Source organism: Lepidochelys kempii, chromosome 2 (genome assembly GCF_965140265.1).
Source record: "Lepidochelys kempii isolate rLepKem1 chromosome 2, rLepKem1.hap2, whole genome shotgun sequence".
In the NCBI taxonomy this organism is placed as follows: domain Eukaryota; kingdom Metazoa; phylum Chordata; order Testudines; family Cheloniidae; genus Lepidochelys; species Lepidochelys kempii.
In genome coordinates, this window is record NC_133257.1 from 252,626,221 (window position 1) to 252,645,415 (window position 19,195).

Here is a 19,195-nt window from a genome sequence, read left to right on the forward strand (position 1 = left end):
CGTAGCACGACTGGAGTCAAGGGGTGGGTAGAGAGCGAGAGCCGTGAAACCCTTGCAGGAGGCTAGAGCGGATGATATGAGGCTTCCCTCTCAACTCGACCAGGGGAGTGAGTGTCCCGTGCCACCAGCCAGGGAGTGAACATGCCGGCCCGCTACACCACAGTGCACCAGTCCTCTAGCCAGCAACAGGTTGCAGTGTGGCCTGGGGGGAGGGGCATTGTTTTCCCTGGAGAAGGGTTGTAGGGGGCCTGAGAGGAGCTAATAGGTGCGCATGAGTCTAAAGAACGCAGAGCAACACGTGAACACTGCATTCGAGGGTTGCACTTGCTGCTGCTTCTGTCAACGCCTCTCATTGGGCACACCAGGGGTTCTTTGCATTACATACGACTGGCTGTACTGAAGCAGACCATGGCCCAGCTTGCCCAGTAGCCTGGCTTCAGAACAGAGCAATTAGACCCTGGGACTGGACGACAGGAAATGGCTCATTTCATGTCGGTCAGGGACACCCAGATCATGGGTTTGTGCCCCGACCATCTTGGTTAACAGCCGTTGCTGGACCTGTCCACCATTAATTTATCTAACTCATTGTTGAACTCAGTTACACTTTTGGCCTTCACAACATCCCCTGGCAATGAGTTCCAGACATTGACGGTGCATTGTATGGAGAAGTACTTCCTCTTGTTTACTTTAAACCTGTTGCCTATTAATTTCATTGGGTGACCCCCCCCACACACTTCTTGTGCTACATTAAGGCGTCTATAACAGTTCCCTCAACTTTCTTCACACCAGTCGTGATTTTATAGCTCTCTAGCATATCCACCTTCGTTGTCTCATTTCAAAATGGAAAGGGTTGAGTCTTTTTACTCTCTTCATGTATGGCAGCTGTTCCATACTCATAATCATATTGGTTGCCCTGCGCTGTACTTTTTCTAATGCTAATATATCTTTTGGTTGGGATGGGTTGACCAGAATTGAATGTAGTCGTCACGGTGTGGACATACCGTGCACTTATATAGTGGCATTATGCCATTTTCTGGCCTATCTGCTAGCCCTTTCCTCATAGCTCCTAACAGTGTCAGCGTTTTTTGATGTCTGCTGCACATTGAGCAGCTGTTTTCAGTGAACTATCTGTAATAGCTCCAAAGATCACTTTCTGGAGTGGTACCAGCTAATTTTGACCCCACCATTTTGTATATATAGTTGGGATGATGTTTTCCAATGTGCATTACTTTGCATTTGCCAACACTCAATTTCATTTGCCATTTTGTTGCCCAGTCACCTAGTTTTTTGAGATCCCTTTGTAACTTTTCGCAGTCAGCTTTGGACTGAGTAATCTAGTACCGCCTGCAAATTTTGCCATCTCACTGCTTACTCCCCCTTGCCAGCTCACCTATGAGTCTGTTGACCAGAACTGATCCCAGTACAGCTCCTATAGCCACTGGGTCACCCTTGTCCATGTTTGCTAACCACCCCACTCCCAAAGATTTCTAATAGGTTGGTGAGGCATGATTTCCCTTCACAGAAACTATGTTCCGATCTCTATTTCAGAGACTCTGTACAAACCCACACCCCCAGTCAGGCCAAGTGCTCATTGTGTCCCTCCCCCCGGGCCAATGGCTGTATGCCTGCCCTGTTGGTCCCCCATGCCACAGCACAGCTGAGTATCCATGTTCCCTTCCCCCATTCTCTTCCTTTAGCAAGGGTCCGTATGCCTCCCCCATTCTTCCATGACAGGGTCCTCCATTCTCTCCCACCAAGACAGGGGCTCTGTATGTGCCACAATTCCCCCCAGTTCTTATTTCTTGTCTTTCTGTCTGGGAGGTAAGTCATTCAGGGAGTCAACAAGTTAAACTATATTGGGAGGGTGAATAGAGCTGAGATATGGTGGCTGGAGGGTGGGGAGTGAGGGATTTGCTGGAAGGTGTTAATGGCTGCATCAATCCTTGTTTTTTTTTTAATCTATAGACAGTTATAAAGGTGTTTGGGTTTGCTCACCAGCTGGCAGGGGCTCTGTGTCCCTTAGCTCCCCCAAATCAATAGGGTTCTGCTCAATCCATGCTTTGAATGGTCCTTGAATTTTTGGAATTGATCAGAGGCAATGCTCAAAAGTTCCAGCCAGACAAAACTGCCATCAATTTGAAGGTAAGAGCTCACTTCGATCAGCCAATGCAATAGTAATTCATTACATAAAGTTAATTAAACTGTAGTGTAACTACAGCAATAATTTGGATAACTGGACTCCTTACGCCCATAGCAATGACAAATCTTCTTGATGCCTGAATTGCTGATAGCAGAGATTAAAATGACTTTGTCCACCATTACCTTGGTTGATTGTGAAATCTGCTTGTTGCACTCCCTCAGAGATACGGTCCAGCACACTGAATCGGATAATGTCACATCATTCTGAGCTTAGGCCATGTGACCTAAACAATTAGCAAGATGCCACTGCAAAATGTGCCATCCACCCCCTCTGTATTTATTCCAGGAGCAAGCACCTGACCCTAAGCTTTTAAAGGGATAACAGGGAAAAAATCCTGTGGTGGAATGATGAGTTCTGGGCGTGCAGATTTCCACCTCCCCTTGAAGTAGCAGCCTGAGGCGGAGGGTACTGTGTAACATTTGTGTGTATGTAAGGGGGAGGGAAGATAGCCAAGGCTTGTAATGGGAGAAACTCTGCAATTTACACCAGCGCTTATAACAATAAAGGATTCTTTTCCAATTTGACAGAGGCTACATCTAAGATGTGAGGAAAATGTAGCCCTTCCCTAGTAACCAAGGAGCTCAATGCCATGTAGCCATGGGTATCATTCCCCTTTTACTGATAGACACCCACACACCCACAGGTAACTTGCCCATAATCACACAGGAAATCAGTGTTGGAATAGCACGTTCTCACTCTCAGTCCTTTCACTTTAACCTGAAAACCGTCGTTCTTCAAGCAGAAGAGACAGGGGAGAGATGGCAACAGAGTTAAACACTCTTTTGTGGTCTTCGTTGCAACTTGCTGTCCTTGATGTTAAAAGTCCATTTGGCCAAGCTTCCCTAGTTGAGACGACTGGCCCATGTCCTTGCTGTTCAGCCGCAGGCAGGCAAGAATTGGGGTGGCCCCAAGGTTAATGGGGTGGATGGTAGAAAGGACACTCATGACTCTTCTGGGAGAGAAAGAGAATGTACATCGAAGAGCACAGTTGTCAGAAAAGACTGTTGAATAACAGAGGCCCTCACATTAGCCCAGAGGTGGGCAACCTACGGCCCGCGGGCCACATCAGGCTCGCGGGACCCTCCTGCCCGGCCCCTGGGCTCCTGGCCCGGGAGGTTAGCCCCCGGCCCCTCCCCTGATATTCCCCCCTTCCCCGCAGCCTCAGCTCACTGCGCATCCGGCGCAATGCTCTGGGCGGGGAGCTCCTGCCGGGCAGCGCAGCTGCAGAGCCCGGCCTGACCCGGTGCTCAGTGCTGCGTGGGGGGGTGGCTGGCTCCACCGGGCAGCGCAGCTGCAGAGCCCGGCCTGACCCGGTGCTCTGTGCTGCGTGGAGGGGTGGCTGGCTCCTGCCGGGCAGCGCAGCTGCAGAGCCCGGCCTGACCCGGTGCTCTGTGCTGCGTGGGGGGGTGGCTGGCTCCTGCCGGGCAGCGCAGCTGCAGAGCCCGGCCTGACCCGGTGCTCTGTGCTGCGTTGGGGGGTGGCTGGCTCCTGCCGGGCAGCACAGCTGCAGAGCCCGGCCTGACCCGGTGCTCTGTGCTGCGTGGGGGGGTGGCTGGCTCCAGCCGGGCAGCGCAGCTGCAGAGCCCAGCCTGACCCGGTGCTCTGTGCTGCGTGGGGGGGTGGCTGGCTCCTGCCAGGCAGCGCAGCTGCAGAGCCCGGCCTGACCCGGTGCTCTGTGCTGCGTGGGGGGGTGGCTGGCTCCAGCCGGGCAGTGCAGATGTTGCACCACCAGCCATCGATGGTCCAGGCAGTGCAGTAAGGGGGCAGGGGTGTTGGGGGTGGTGGTCAGGGGGTGGGGGAGTGGATAGGGGTCGGGGCGGTCAGAGGGCGGGGAACAGGAGGGTTGACTAGGGCAGGGGTCTCGGGGGGGGCAGTCAGGAATGAGGTGGGATTGGATGGGGCAGCAGGGGACAATCGGGGACAGGGGTTCTAGGGGCAGTCAGGGAACAGGGAGCAGGGGGAGGTGGATGGAGCAGGGGCCCCAGGGGGGGCCGTCAGGGAACAGGGGGGTTTGGATGGGGCAGGAGTCCCGGGGGGGGCATCAGGGGGCCAGAAGCAGGGGAGGGTGGGGGGCCGGGCCATGCCCCCATCCGCTAACTGGCCCTCCATACAATTTCCAAAACCCTCAGGCCAAAAAGTTTGCCCGCCCCTGCATTAGCCGGTTCTTTTGGACTGAACACATTTTACACAGCACTTCATGTCTTCCTCAGAAACAGCAATCACTCCTTAGGGTGATGTGCTCAGTAAGTGGTTTTCTGCAGTCACACTGAGATGCTGTATATTGCATCTTTTCATCTGGGGCTTGGGTTCCAACTCAGATAGAAATCACACTTAATGGTAACTATTATTTAAGTACTTAACTAAAAACCAAAAAGTAGCAAGCAGGGTGGTAAAATAATGTTTTATTTCATGGATGAACGAACACTACCATGCCACATCCTAAATGTCCTCCTACAAAAGATTGCGGACAGAGCAGATTTGATGTTTTTCCGACCCAGTTCATTTCAGACTTTTGAGCCCATTTAGTGTAGTAAAACCTGGACACCCAGCATTCGTATTGTCTATTTGGCATACTGCCGAGTAAAGCAGATTTATACTGTAGTTCCTGTTCGCAAAATATCAATGCACTGTAAATTAAAGAAACCCCCCCAAACCAAACTAGATTGCTTCTGTGATTTACCAGTATAGTGTCCAGGATGGTCTAACTACAACCAACGGTCAAAGCTTAGAGATTAAAATAAAAAAAAACTTGACACATTAAGGAGCACAATGGATACATCATCATTGCTGTCAGGATGTGAGTTTACCCACAGTACTGTGTAAAAATGTAGAAACCGGTGCTGACATTCAAGTTGTCAAAACAAGAAAAGAAATTACATTAATTGATATATTTCCAAGCTAGTACTTCTAAAGAGTCCTGATCAGCAAAGGAAGGTTATAGTGTGCATGCTAACACAAGACTAATATTGGATTGGAGACCTGACAAATAACTGACTTACATTCCTTTATATACAACAAAATGAAATATACATTATTAATCCTGGCTGTACATTTGGTCAGAATATCTTACAAGGAGCAACACTAGCCAAAATCTTTATGATATGGTAACTGGAGGTGAAGGAATGATGTTTGAGATTTGAACGATTTTCCCCTGGGTTTTTAAACATTGTTCTCCACCCCTGCACAGACCAGTATGATTTTAGATGCTCTGATTTTACAAACCTCCTGCAAGCAGAAGACATAACTAAAAGTGGAATGTGATAATCATTTACTTGGAATCCAAAATCAAAACTAAGCTGCAGACAGCATGTGAAATAAATCTATCCATACTGATTTCTTTTTTAATGCTTCACAAGATGACCAGCAAAGTATCTGATACAAACTCCCTCTACCAGAGTGTAGATCAGCGGTTCGCAATCTTTTCTGACCACTTATTCAAAGTAACAAATGTTTGCAACCCCCTTACATTTACTTAAGAGTAAAAATGATATCAAAGCTAAGCCTAAATTCATAGATCCCAAGAGCAGAAGGGACCACTGTGATCATCAAGTCTGACCTCCTGTATAACACAAGCCATTGAACTGCCCCAAAATAATTTATTTAAGTGTGTGCTTGGAGAGGCTAACAGAGAATAATTGAAGGGTTAAGCGCGTGCCGGGAGGGAGGGAACAAGATTTTCTTTGCTTTACATTATAATAAAAATTTAACACCTGGCGCCCCCCCTTTCCTGATTGCCTTTTGTGTCCCCCTCTAGGGTCATGACCCAGCAATTGAAAAACACTGGTCTAGTTAGTTCAATGCATGTTTTCTTCCACATCCATGACAAGTGGTGAAGCTGATAAGGTGAGCATGAGATCAAATGTAAAGAGGAACAGGTAAAAACAATATAAAATCGTAATTAATTACATGAGGCTAATTAAACATTAGTGTAATTACAGTGATACTTGGTATAATTAGAATCTGTATGCCCCATAGCAGTGATGAATCTTCTAAACATGGGGGAGAGCAGGCAAATATGTATGAATCAGTACCTTTAAAATAATTGTGCTATAATCTTTTCCATTTATTAAGTTTTATCTGACACAACGGGATGCTAACTATGGTAACCCTAAAAGAGATGATGTATTTCATTGCTACTGCTTCATTTCTTGAATGCAAAAGGGCCATTTAACCTTCTAGTCCTCAAGGTAGTTTCTTGGTGTGGTCCTTCAAGTCCAATTTCTTGAGAGCCTTTTACTCCAGAAGTCATTTTGTGGCAAAGAAGACGGCGATGTCTGTGACGGATTCATGTCAGACAGCAGTTTCTGCTGAGTTCATCATGCGCAATGTTCTTCCATTCAGGAAGGAGTTGCTGTCTGTCAAGCAGGCGAGCTGCTTTCAGTTTCGTTTAAACACATGCTAACAACATAACATTTCTTTCTCCAGGAAAATGATTCAGTTGCATATTGTTATAAAGAACGGCCTTGTGCTTTGCACGAACCAAAAGGGTTAATCCTCCTCCTCCTCCTCCTCTTTCAGTGTGACTATCGGGAGTTTGTCCTGAACTTTGAAACAGTCCACAAAGAAATTGACAAGGGACTTGTACAAGTGTTGCTCAAGTGCTGCACTGTTAAAGTAATGGCTTTCGTCAGGGTATATCTGCAAAGGAACCAAGGAGACCATGAGTAGCTTTACGTTAAGGTTAGAGAGGGGCCCGAACTGCAGTCCCAGATCTGAACACCTGGGATCCAGCCAGAGCTGACCTCTGCAGCTCGGGCCCAGCTCTAGCTAATCAGCATCAATACAAACACTAGCGTGTGGCACTTAGGGCTTGTCTTGCACTGGCTAACCGAACAGACTGTATTTAAACCTGTTTAGTTAAACTGGTGCCAACGTCTGTGTGGACACTCTTATTTCAATTTAAAAGTAGATTCTGATCAGGTTTAAGTTAAGCCTAAACAGGCCTTAGCTACAGTACGAATGCTTTGAAAGTAATAGCTACACCAGCAGAGCCCTCTAGTGTAGCTGCAGCTTATGCCGACAGAAGGAGTTTCTCTGTCACTGTACCACCAGCTTCCTGAAGGACATGACCTGGGAGTGTTGCCAATAGCTATGCCGGTTGGAGGTGGCGACGGTTTTTTCACATTCCTGACCGACATAGCTAGTCTGACAAAACTTTGTAGTGTAGACCTGCCCTTAGGGTGACCACACAGGGGTATCCACCGGTTGAACTAAATGAGTGTAGTCCTATGTAGACAAGGCCTTAGGATCTACTCCTTGCAATATGAATTAAAAGAGTTTCATTACTTAAAAAGTTGAATGTAAACTTGTTGAAAAAGGAATTTATGTTTTGTTACAAGGAACGCTGATAACTCTGTAAAGGAACTGTCCTACATAATCTCAACTATGCTTTTAATTCAGATCTAACCGGCAACTTTTGTACATGTTATATGAATGCCAGTTGATTATAACAGACTTCTAACGCTGTAATTTTCAAAGGAGAATAGGGAGCTGGGCTCCTAGTTCTCAATGAAAGTCAGCAGGAGTTGAATACCAAGTTCCTTTGAAAATCCCAGCGTAAGAACATACGAATGGAGCTCTAACAACTGCAGGATTGGGCCAAATCTAAATAATGATAATAATGTGTGTGTGTGTGTGTGTGTGTGAGAGAGGAACTATATAATATACATATAACTTAGAATTACTGTTCTATTTGTATTTTTATATTGTATTGTATATACAGTGAGGACTTTCTAAAGCTTACTTCATAACATCTGTTTTCTGTTCAAAGTGCAAAGTGACTGTTTAAGTATGAAAAATGGAAACATACATATACTGTACCTGCAAGCTGTAATTAGCCTTTGCCCTAATTAGGTGTGTAATAAGATCTGCAGTATGCTGGAAATGGATTTTTTCTGTAAAATCAGATTAGTATCAATAAATGCATAAAAGTGGCAAATTTAATTAAGAAAAAAATCAGAGTCTCATAAACTACGTAATGTATCGCACTAAAATAGTGAGTTCACTTACCATCAGCAGTGGCATGAATAATCAAAAACTTTTGATCTTTCAGTAATGAGACTCTGTGTGCTAATTTGGTGATCTGTGAAGATAAAAGTTGCAGGTAAGATTAAGCATCATGCCAGAAATGAGTGATTTCTGTATACATAGCAAAGTAGCACTTAACGCTGTTTTATATTTGATCACCAGAATAACAAGCTGATATCATTGCAACCTCTTCCTCTTGGCGGCTTGAATCATTACAGCAGCAGAATGGAGGAGGAACTATGCTGTCTATTTGTCTAACCTTTTCCTGCCCCTCATGACCAATCCTGCCCCAACTGTAGATGGTGGGTGTGATGGATGCACCCCTGCACTCACACCCTACACACTATTGTAATAATCTTTGTACAAAGTATGTCTTAAGAAAAGGAGTACTTGTGGCACCTTAGAGACTAACCAATTTATTTGAGCATAAGCTTTTGTGAGCTACAGCTCACTTCATCGGATGCATGAGCTCACGAAAGCTTATGCTCAAATAAATTGGTTAGTCTCTAAGGTGCCACAAGTACTCCTTTTCTTTTTGTGAATACAGACTAACACAGCTGCTACTCTGAAAAGTATGCCTTGTGAGGTATCATAACTTAATTATAGCTTAGATTGCTATATGCATTTCACCATGACAATGCTGACAAGCAAGTTATGAGTTTTCAAATAAGATTCTGATGTTATTAGCACATCTTCCCCATTACCCTACCCAGGCAGAAGTCAGCAAACAAATCTGTCCTAAACAAAGGAATGTGTGTTTGCTTTAATTTGCATTTAAGCAGGAAACAGAGTTCTCAAGCAGACATGGGGGAGGGAGGAAACAAATGGAAACCTGAATGTAAGCATACACACGTGAAAAAAAAACCCAGCAGGGAACATCCTTCCACACAGACTCTTGGTTCTCATCTAGTTCCCCACATGCTGCTCCCTCTGTTATAACATTGCCTCCAGGAGAATAATATGGTTTATAAAGTCTGCATCAGCAGCCTTTATAAATTCCACATCACAGTTCCATGGCTCAGGAAATGGCAGTCTTGTGCTCCTTGATTCCTAGAGAGTACATGGCCTAGTTGTGGTGTTTAGGAAGCACACGTTACATCAGTGTCTGGCATAGCAGGCCACACTTAGAACACTGTGACGTTCCACAGATACAGTCAATGGCGTTTAACAGTTAAATAGTTCCCTCCCCAAGCTAGTCAAACGCACCAGTACTTACTCACACCAACCTTCAGAAACATACAGCCAAGCTATTTCGCACTACATCCAAATGAGAACACTGATTGCTTTGGAACCCCTTTCACTTTGATTCATTTGCCTCCAAATTTCTAGAAAAAGAACCCTACCATGGCCTAACTACGCTCGTGAAATTTCAGAAGGCCAGTGAATTCACTATATGGATCACCTACCCACGAGCCCTACCTGTGAAGGAGGCGCACAGGGGCTCTGGCTGATTTTATTTTGTTGTGAAGTGGGCAATGTCTTCAAACCCCAGTGGTGAATGCCTGTGCAAAATCCATTTCATCGGGCTGTGTGCAGGGTTAGCACCAATTTTTCCACACTTTACAGACACAGCCCAGTGACCCTTTCCCTCCATGTAGCTACTCTTTTCTAGTTTCTTCAGAATAACTGAAGCATTCACACCCATTGAGCCTCCCTCTCACCCTGAACAATAACACCCTAATTAATGAGCTATCTTCATTTTAAACCCTGCTCAACACAAGCCCAGAGGTCTGCTTACCACCAACTCAAGCTTCAGAATTCTGAAATACCCATTCTGTGCTTACAACCATCAGCAGCTCATCCTGGGGTGAAATGTTAAAGGGACTTTAAATGGATGTAGCTTAAAAGGCATGATCTAATGGGCTGAGCACCAGAACAGAGTTCTAATCATGGCTTTGACACTGTTTTGTCCTGTGGCCATGGACAAGTCACTCAACCTCTCTGCCTCAGATTTCCCACCTGCAAAATGGGGCTTATAATACCTACCTGCTTTAGAGGGGTAGCCTGAGGATTAATGAATGACAAGGCTATGAATTACTTTACTGTTAAATTCAAGGAAACCAAAACAGCTAGTCAGTCTGTAGACTTAAAGCCAAAATAACTTTCCAACAAAGATCTTTTTATTACTCGCAGGCACTGTTTTTGGTATTTCCCTCCTCCCCCAAATTGTACATAAGAAGACAGGGTTAAAAAGTTAAAGAAAGGTTTACATTTTGTCATGAAAGTGCGCACACTGGCTCAAAGCTCTGTGCTCAACTCCATGCAGTTACCTCATATGCTCTGTTATCAATCCCATGTAGTCCCAAATACCTTTCAGAAAAGGCAGAAGCTTGAAAAGAAATAAAGAGAACATATTGGTCAGTTTTCACTCCAGTGCAGCCCGTTCCAAAAATAAAAGCCACATTTCCTGACTCAGCTTTCATTAAATGAGAAATGTAGACTTAACAAGACTCTCATTTTTGTTTTGTTTTAGAAATGTGATCAGAATGAATGACTCCGTCTGTAATAACGTTGATAGAGAAAACTTAATTCTAATAAAAGAATAGTCAAAACACATTTGTAATGCCAAACCTTTGCAACATACAGCTACCAATGATCCACTGTGCTACATGGCCTTTCGCCATGAATGTATATAGAGAGGTATTGCATTAGTCACAGCGGGGCTCTGCTATTGACTTCTGAATGCAACTGAAATACACTGGGAGCTACAAGTTATATAATTTTGTTCTGCTCTCACCTAATGGCCGATCCAACTCCAGTTGAAGTCAATCGGAATGTTCTCATTGGCTTCAGTGGAAGTTGCAGGGGCCCTAACGCAGGAGTAGCACATTGATTTTAATGGAGCTACTCCTGATTTACACCAGTGCAAAGTGAGAGAGTATCAGTCCCACTGAGTAGCCAGCCAAGGAGAGAATGGAGGGGAGGCAAGGAGTTTGCTGTGCCTTCCAGCAGCTAAGAGGAAAATCCCTAAATAGGTCTACTGGATGGGAATGGGATAGCTTCCCTTTAGAGGTGTGCTTTGATGGGAGAAGCTAGCAGGTGACCTTAGATCAGAGTGGGAGCAGCCCTTTGCAAATGATGATGGGAATATTTGGCCTTTGGAAGAAGATTTCAAGTTTGAGTTTCCAATGGGCTGATACAAGCAATAGTGAGAATTTGCAGACCCAGCAGGTGTGACACTCAGTGAATAAAGCCCAGATCCTACAAGGCCCTCCACAGGAGCAAGGTTCTGTGGGGCTCCCCAGCGGGTCGTTGGGCAGGTGCAGGAGTCTGCCCATGCACAGAACTGGGCTAGTAAGTCTCTATTTAGACCTTATTCAAAACCCTTCATTTAACACGTGACCAAACCATTTATCAAGCTCACAAAGCTCCATCAGAAGGTGAGTCTGCAACCTAGGCAAATGTGTCCATTTGCATGCACAAGCTGACGCAGGCTGCTTTAAAATCTAGTCAGAATGTATAACGTTAAACAGGGTGGAGTAGTTTGGAGCTCAAGCCCTAGTTCTTCCTAATACTGAACAAACCTTTTTGATAAATGTCTGGGTTGTGTTTATGACACATTTGTATGTATTTGTTTATCACCCATTTGTAAGGTGATAAGTAACACTCAGCGTGGATTTGTCAAGAACAAATCGTGTCAAACTAACCTAATAGCTTTCTTTGACAGGGTAAAAAACCTTGGGGATGGGGGACAGTGGTAGATGTGGTATATCTTGACTTTAGTAAGGCTTTTGATACTGTCTCGCATGACCTTCTCATAAACAAACTAGAGAAATACAACCTAGATGGAGCTATTATAAGGTTGATGGATAACTGGAAACTGTTCCTAGAGAGTAGTTATCAATGGTTCACAGTTATGCTGGAAGGGCATAATGAGTGGGATCTGGCAGGGATCAGTTCCAGGTCCGGTTCTATTTAATAGCTTCATCAATGATTTGGATAATGGCATAGAGCAGTGGTTCTCAAACTAGGGGCGCCGCTTGTTCAGGGTAAGCCCCCTGGCAGGCCGGGCCAGGCCGGTTTCTTTACCTGCTGTATCCGCAGGTTCTGCTGATTGCAACTCCCACTGGCCGTGGTTCGCCGTTCCAATGGGGGCTGCAGAAAGTGGTGCGGGCCGAGGGACGTGCTGGCCACCCTTCCCACAGCCCCCATTGGGCTGGAGCAGTGAACCGTGGCCAGTGGGAACCGCGATCGGCCCGCCAGCAGATTTCCCTGACGGGCTGTATGCCAAAGGTTGCCAATCCCTGATCTAGATAATACTTAGTCCTGCCATGAGTGCAGGGGACTGGACTAGTTGACCTTTCAAGGTCCCTTCCAATCCTACAATTCTATGATTCTATCTATGCTATTATGGGTGAGTTTCTAGAATTACTGGGGTATGCAGTGGCAATGTGGATGGCCGCACTTTGCAGTTATTACCATTGTTACTCTTTATTTCATGTGTGCTCAGCATGGTATAAGACACAGAAGGACAAAGGGTCCCTACCTTAAGGACCCTACTGTCTGAGGCCATATTGTAGACCTCTTACTTACTTATGCAGGGGACTCATCCCATTGAAGTGAAGGAGACTGCTCACCAATGGGAGTAAAGGGTTCACAGTCTGGCTCGAAATAGACAAACACCAAAGACCCCGGGAGAGGCAGAAGCCAGGTTTTAAGAAACAACGAGAAGGGAGACCTAGTAAGGGGAGGGTGGGAATGTCACTGATGGCTAGGAGCTGGCATTTTGTGGCCTCCGGGGAGTGGTGTTTACCGTATAATTTCAAGTCTGTCAATGGAGAAAGAGCGGCTCCGCACGTGAACACTTGATTCTCTTCACCAGCTGGGAGAATAAAAGCGCTCAGATAGCCCCCGTAATCCTAGAATACAGACAGACAAACAGCACACGTGTCAGCGAGAATGCAGAAATGCTGGGCACCAAAGCCGTCATCTCACACATCGGTCAGTGTTACCAAGAACCGTGCCCATGCTGACACGATGCAACGCTGTGTTAATGGGTCATAGAGGCACGCACATCTGAGGGCCAATAACCCCGTGGGTGCCTTATGACAAATAGCATACAGTCTCTTTGTTTATATTTATTTGTATTGCACCTAGAGGTGCCAGCCCCAGAGTGCTAGGCTCTGTACAGACATGCAGCAAAGAAATGGCTCCCTGCCTAGAATGCTTATAATCTGAGGGTATGTCTAAACTGCAGTCAGAGGTGCGACTGCAGCATGCAGAGACATACCCGAGCTCGCTTTGCTCTAGACAGCTCGCTAACGCAGGCCGAAGCATGGGCTATACAACCCCACCTGGTCCATGCTGCAGGAGCTGCAATGCCATTTTAGCTATCTAGATCAAAGCAAGCTTGGGTATGTCTACACGTGCTGCCGGCACATCTCTGACTGCAGTACAGACATACCCTGAGCCACCGCTGTGACTCTGTGGGGATTAGCTGTAAATTGAGCCCAACTAATACAAGATAATGTCTTAGCCTGGGTGTTAAGCACACACAAACTCCCCCACCGCCATTAGATGACACAAAATCCCACCAGGCCAAGGTACAGCAGAACACAGTGTTCATTTGATTAAAAACCATTCAACTCTGCTTCCCAATGTAATGGGCTGGTAGCTACTTTGAGACGCACTGGGGCACGGTGAGGTGCGTTCTGACAAACCTGCGAGCATTGTGTGCACCTATGTGGGGCAGTGGTGTTTTCAATACACAGTCTAATGAATGGGAAACAGGGTTCTAAACCAGTGCCACAGCCCCACAAAAGAGTTACTAAACTAGCCAGTTCCTAAAGCCGGATTCTTGCAGGCCCTACACAGGCAAATCTTCCCTTTTACTTCAGTGGGAGTTTTGCACACGTAAGTAGTGGAAGCCTGGGTCCTAACTATGGGCCTGATCCTGCAACCATTTATGCACTTGAATAACTTTGGCCTCGATCCACTAAGTGATTTAGGCAACTAAATCCAAAATTTAGATCTTCAAACCCTGCTCAGCTGCTGCCTAACCCTGCAGGTACCTACGTCCCTAGGCCTCTAAGTTGCCACTGGGAAAGTCCCATGGCACCTGCATTTTTCTGCTGCTGGGCATGTGCAGAGCTGCCTCAGTCCTACTGCCCAAGCAGGATCCTCAAACTAGGTGTTTCCCCACCTATCTCGCCTGCGGGCCTCACCCAGAACAGAGGTGGAGGCATCCTAACCACTGGGCTGTGGGGTTTTCTGCGGAGGGTCTCTCTCAATCTCACCTATGGAAACTTGTACAAACAATTACATAGGCTCACTTGTATAAACAATTACATAGGCACTGGAAAGGGGACTGGAATTTGGGCCTCCCATGGCCCAGGGGGATGCCCTAACAGTCATTCTCACGCTTTCTGGCCTCTGACTACTAAGTATTTCATACAAAGTGGAACAGCTTCAGCAGGAGCAACTGAATGAGACCCACTCCAGCATACCTCAAATACCCACTGATTAGGGCACTTGCCTGAGAGGCTGAAGCCCTAGATTCAAATCCTTGCTCCATGCCTGTCAGAGGAAGTGGGATTTGAACTTGGATCTCCCACATCCTGGGTGAGTGTTCTAATCACTGGCTAAAGGTTATAAACTGAGAGTGTCTGCCTGCAGATGTGTACACAGGAGAGGACCCTCCCTCTTGTGTAAAGATATCAGGCACCTCTGCAGTCTGATCTCTGTGCAGGAAGAGGTGTGGACGCTCATCAGACCAGGGTGAGAAGAGTGCATGGGAGGGAAAGTTAACTCAGTCAGGGTCTCTAAGGAAAGCGGTGGCCATAGGAGTCCCTGATAGTGCAGAGGTACAGGAGGGTGCATACAGATGGCCAAGCCTTCCCTGGATCTTTGGGGAACTGCCAGGTTCAAGAGTGGGCCCTATAGCCTATGTCTCCTAGCTCCTCTTGGCAATTTTAACTTTCCCCAGAGCCCCCTCCTGTGTGCTCTTCCAAAGGAGAGGAATGATCTGGCCTATGAGGACCACTTGTGTCATCAATATAACTGTATAGGTCTGTGTCCAGGATTGGGCCCTGTATCTGTGTGGTTAAATAAAGTCTTGCTCTGTTGCAGAGTCTGTAAAACTGCAACATCCTCTAAAAAACACCAGTCACTGGTATTGAATTTGGTTACTGCAATGCCCAAAGTGCCAGCAAAGATTCTGGATGTGTCTCATCTACCTGAAACAGAGCACACAGTCGGACTCGCACTGGTTACACTTAGACCCTGAACCAGCAGTCCCTGCTTGGGCAAAACTCCCATTTTTTTGGGTGTAAGGTCTGAGTTTTCAAAGCTACAATGGTACATTCATTCTATAGTGTCAATCTTAGTATGTTTCCCCTCAGGTTGAATGAACTGGTACCAAGCCAAGAATCCATCTCCTTTCCTCAACCCCTTCAGAAATAGTGCCAATAGCAAACCTGTTATTAGCATTTCAGTGGCTGCTATGAACTGGTAAGCAGTCTCTGAGACAAGGATTCTGTGATCTGTTCAGCACTTTTCACCCACTGTACCTCTATACAGATAGCAACAATAGTTTCTTCTAACAATCCCCTTCTCATATCTGACAGCATTTTTTCCTCACAAATAATAGATGTTTTTCCTTTTCAAGATAATTTCAAAGGAAACATTGATAAATGGAAAAAGAAAAGGAGGACTTGTGGCACTTTAGAGACTAACAAATTTATTTGAGCATAAGCTTTCGTGAGCTACAGCTCATTTCAAATGGGCTGATATAATGAAAGCTCTCATCTTTAGAATCTCTAAGCAAGAAGTAGCCTATCTCAAAAAACAAAACCACCACCACAAGTACACTCAATAAATCAAGATTAAGCGCAAGTGCTTAAATACATCAGCAAACAATAACAAAGGGTAGGAATCACAGGAAAATGTTACCTTCCCAAATACAGCAACTCGCATTTTATCAATATAATGTTCTTTCAACATTATCCTAAAATATGAAACAGATGAGAAATAGTTAAGTTCAAGGAGGACACTATTAGATACATGGAATACTGTACATGATGGCATTGTGTGGCTTGAAGATTTTATAAGCATGAGTTTAGGATGATTGTATTACCCAAGCCTCAAGCGAATTATATAGGCTAATCCAAACTCACTCTGATGGCTACTGCTATCATGTAGCTTTCTGTTTGATTTGTTCTTGCTCTTTTAACCCTATGCCTGATATGGAATATTCCAGGTACATCATGCAGAACACACCTCCTGTGAGCCAAAAAGTACCAGGTACACCCTAATTTCCGTTAATTTTGATTGGATCATGGAAGTACAACATCTTACCTGTAGAGCCAATAACAAAATTCTTACTTATACCTGGTTCCAATGGCATTCTTAAGGTATGAAATACTTAAAACAGTAACTCTGCAAACAGTACAGGGTCTCATATTTATTGTCTTGCAATTAAATTAAAAATATCTTCACTTTACAAGTCAGAAGGTGGATTTTTTTCTCAGCTGCTAGCACTGCAAAATTAATCCAGGTACGGAAAATCAAACGGTATTCTTTCTGCCCCTTTTGTTATTTATCCCCAGTGGCACAGAGTCTGAAATCAGAACGTTACTGATGGACGTTACTTTCCCCCCCAGTAAAGTAAGTGGATAGGACTTGAACATAAGCAGGGGGCAGATAGCTTCATTTAACAATGTTTAAATATTTAAATTAGCCAAAGTCTCTACCTGTGCAGCAAATAAGTAATTATAAGCAAATACATCATTGTAAGTTATTTGTAAGACTAAAAATGTAAGAAATTTTTTTTGTATGTTTTTCAGAAACATTCATAGTCATCTTTAATACAGTCCCCAGAATGTTATGTAAATAATCTTTCCGTAAATCCTTAAACATCTTAATCCACCATTTTCATGCCAAATTATTAGCCTTAATAAAGTCTGTTTGTTTATTTATTATAATAAACATTAGCATCATCCATATATGTGCCCACTTCCTTAGAGACCAAGTATATATTTTTATCAACCGAACTAGCTTCATAATGGCATGGAACCACCATTCCTATGTATTAGGCTATTGCTGTAGTCACATGGCATGCATTACTCTGATGGTTTGGCAACACCTCTGAGGAAGATCTCACAGGCCTCCAACAGATCCTTCTCTTAACAACTGAATGAGCCTTCAACCAAACCCAACCATTTAAAAAAAAATATTCCTCCTCCTCTCCTTCCCCCAAATATTTTAAAGCAGACCCTTGAACTTTTAAAAGGTAAGACCTTCAGCTACATTCTTATTAATGTTAACATCAGAAAAAGTTTTTTGGCTTATAAATGGAATTCTTATTTAGCTGACATTTTACTCCCCATATTGAAATATACAGGAGTGTATTTGTACTTTCAATTTATCACATTTCTTCAATTGTTTACACAACAGTATTCAAATAGGAGGAGATACATCACTGAGTGGTACCTAGAGAGATAAAACAATTGACTTTAACAACAGTTCAGCTCTGGGCAGGGTGATCAGATGAACAGAGCTCCCTCTCAGGGAGACCCTGATCCTGGAAGAGAACTGTGTAAGCAGACTTTTCCCACCCCTCCCTCACAGATCCCTGTTGACTTCAGTGAGGTCCCACCAATGCAGTTCTCTTTGCAGGATCAGGGCCTTAGAGTAATTTCTAGTGTCCAGATACAGCTGCGGAGCCTTTGAGAATACATTTCAATTATAAATGCAATTAATTTTTATAATGACAGTGTCATTCACCGGACAGCTTCCAACTGATCCTTCTCCTCCAAAAGGGCCAATTTTCTTTTAACTTCATGTAACAACTTAGTGCCTTGGAATCCACTGCCCCGGCCATCAAACTTCATCACAATTGCATTGTGGGAGCTGACCAGCACGCTTTCCCAATTCACTTCAAACTTTTCTGTTACACTCTGGCTACCAGGTGTTCCGTCACTGAAACAAAAACAGAGACAAAACAAATGCATCTTACTCATGCTCAATGGAACAATGTCAAGGCTGCCTAAGACTAGAGACCTTTCATGCTACATAATCTCTTTTAAAAGTGACAACATAGTCTCTCCTTTTAAAGGTGAGTTTGCAGAGCAGCTTGTACCGATGCCACATGCGTTATAAGGTGACATCGATTTTAACGAGAAAGTCTCTGTCTTCATACAGCACTGCCGCAGGGAGGTCTGGTGTGTGGGATGGGTTTGAGGCAGGTGAGGAAGCTGCAGGAAGGTTTTCTCAGCTATCTATCTAGATTCTCATATGGCAACCACCACCAGGATATTGGAGCATTTTGTGAAACTAGGAAGCATACACATAAATGGACCAGATCCTCAACTTGGCCAAAGTGGCATAGCTCCACTGAAGTTAATGGAGTTATGTCATTATACACCACTTGAGGAGCTGGCCCCAATCTATATTTCTTCCTTTCTCTCTCATCCCTCCAGTCTGTAGGGGCTGAACTCTTGTGGGGTTGCTGGTGGAGGTTAACTGGGAGGGCCTAGCCTGGGAGCATGGCAGAAAATTTGGGGAAGAAAACCTATTGACTCGTTAGACTCCTGTCACCCATCGCAAACCTCCCCTCTCCTACAGGAGTGTCGGATAGTGGCTACAGATGTGACTGTCAGACACTTGATGTCACTATTGCTTAAAATAGATACAAGGGAAAAGCAAATTAAAAAACAAACTGGTGATAAAACAATTGACTTTAATAACAGTTCAGCTCTGGTTGCAGTGGGTAGTCAGGGTGATCAGATGAATAGGGCTCTCTCTCAGGGAAATCCTGGTCCTGGAAGAGAACTGTGTAATCAGACTTCTTCCACCCACCCACCAAATCGGGTCCCACCAATGCAGTTCTCTTTGCAGGATCAAGGACTTAGATTACATGCTCTTTGGGGGCACTTAGTCCTAAATGATCACAAGAAACACACATGACCACACAAACACTGCAAACAGCGCTTAGCTGAGCATCTCAAACTTCTCAAATTCTCCATACAA

The 19,195-nt window shown here is 44.9% G+C and overlaps 1 protein-coding gene across 7 annotated transcripts in view; it reads right to left on the reverse strand.

Annotated features, from left to right (window-relative positions):
- Positions 1-4,582: 4,582 nt before the first annotated feature.
- DPP6 (dipeptidyl peptidase like 6) overlaps positions 4,583-19,195 on the reverse strand; it is an 816,817-nt gene continuing 802,204 nt past the window's right edge. For all 7 annotated transcript variants that reach the window (XM_073334581.1, XM_073334585.1, XM_073334583.1 and 4 more), the window contains 7 exons: positions 17,951-18,145; positions 16,118-16,172; positions 12,981-13,086; positions 10,498-10,556; positions 8,210-8,282; positions 8,021-8,094; positions 4,583-6,838 (listed from right to left, as the gene is read on the reverse strand). In XM_073334581.1, coding sequence (XP_073190682.1) covers positions 6,689-6,838; positions 8,021-8,094; positions 8,210-8,282; positions 10,498-10,556; positions 12,981-13,086; positions 16,118-16,172; positions 17,951-18,145 — 712 coding nt within the window. In that variant the 3' untranslated portion in view covers positions 4,583-6,688. The remainder of the gene's footprint in view (positions 6,839-8,020; positions 8,095-8,209; positions 8,283-10,497; positions 10,557-12,980; positions 13,087-16,117; positions 16,173-17,950; positions 18,146-19,195) is intronic.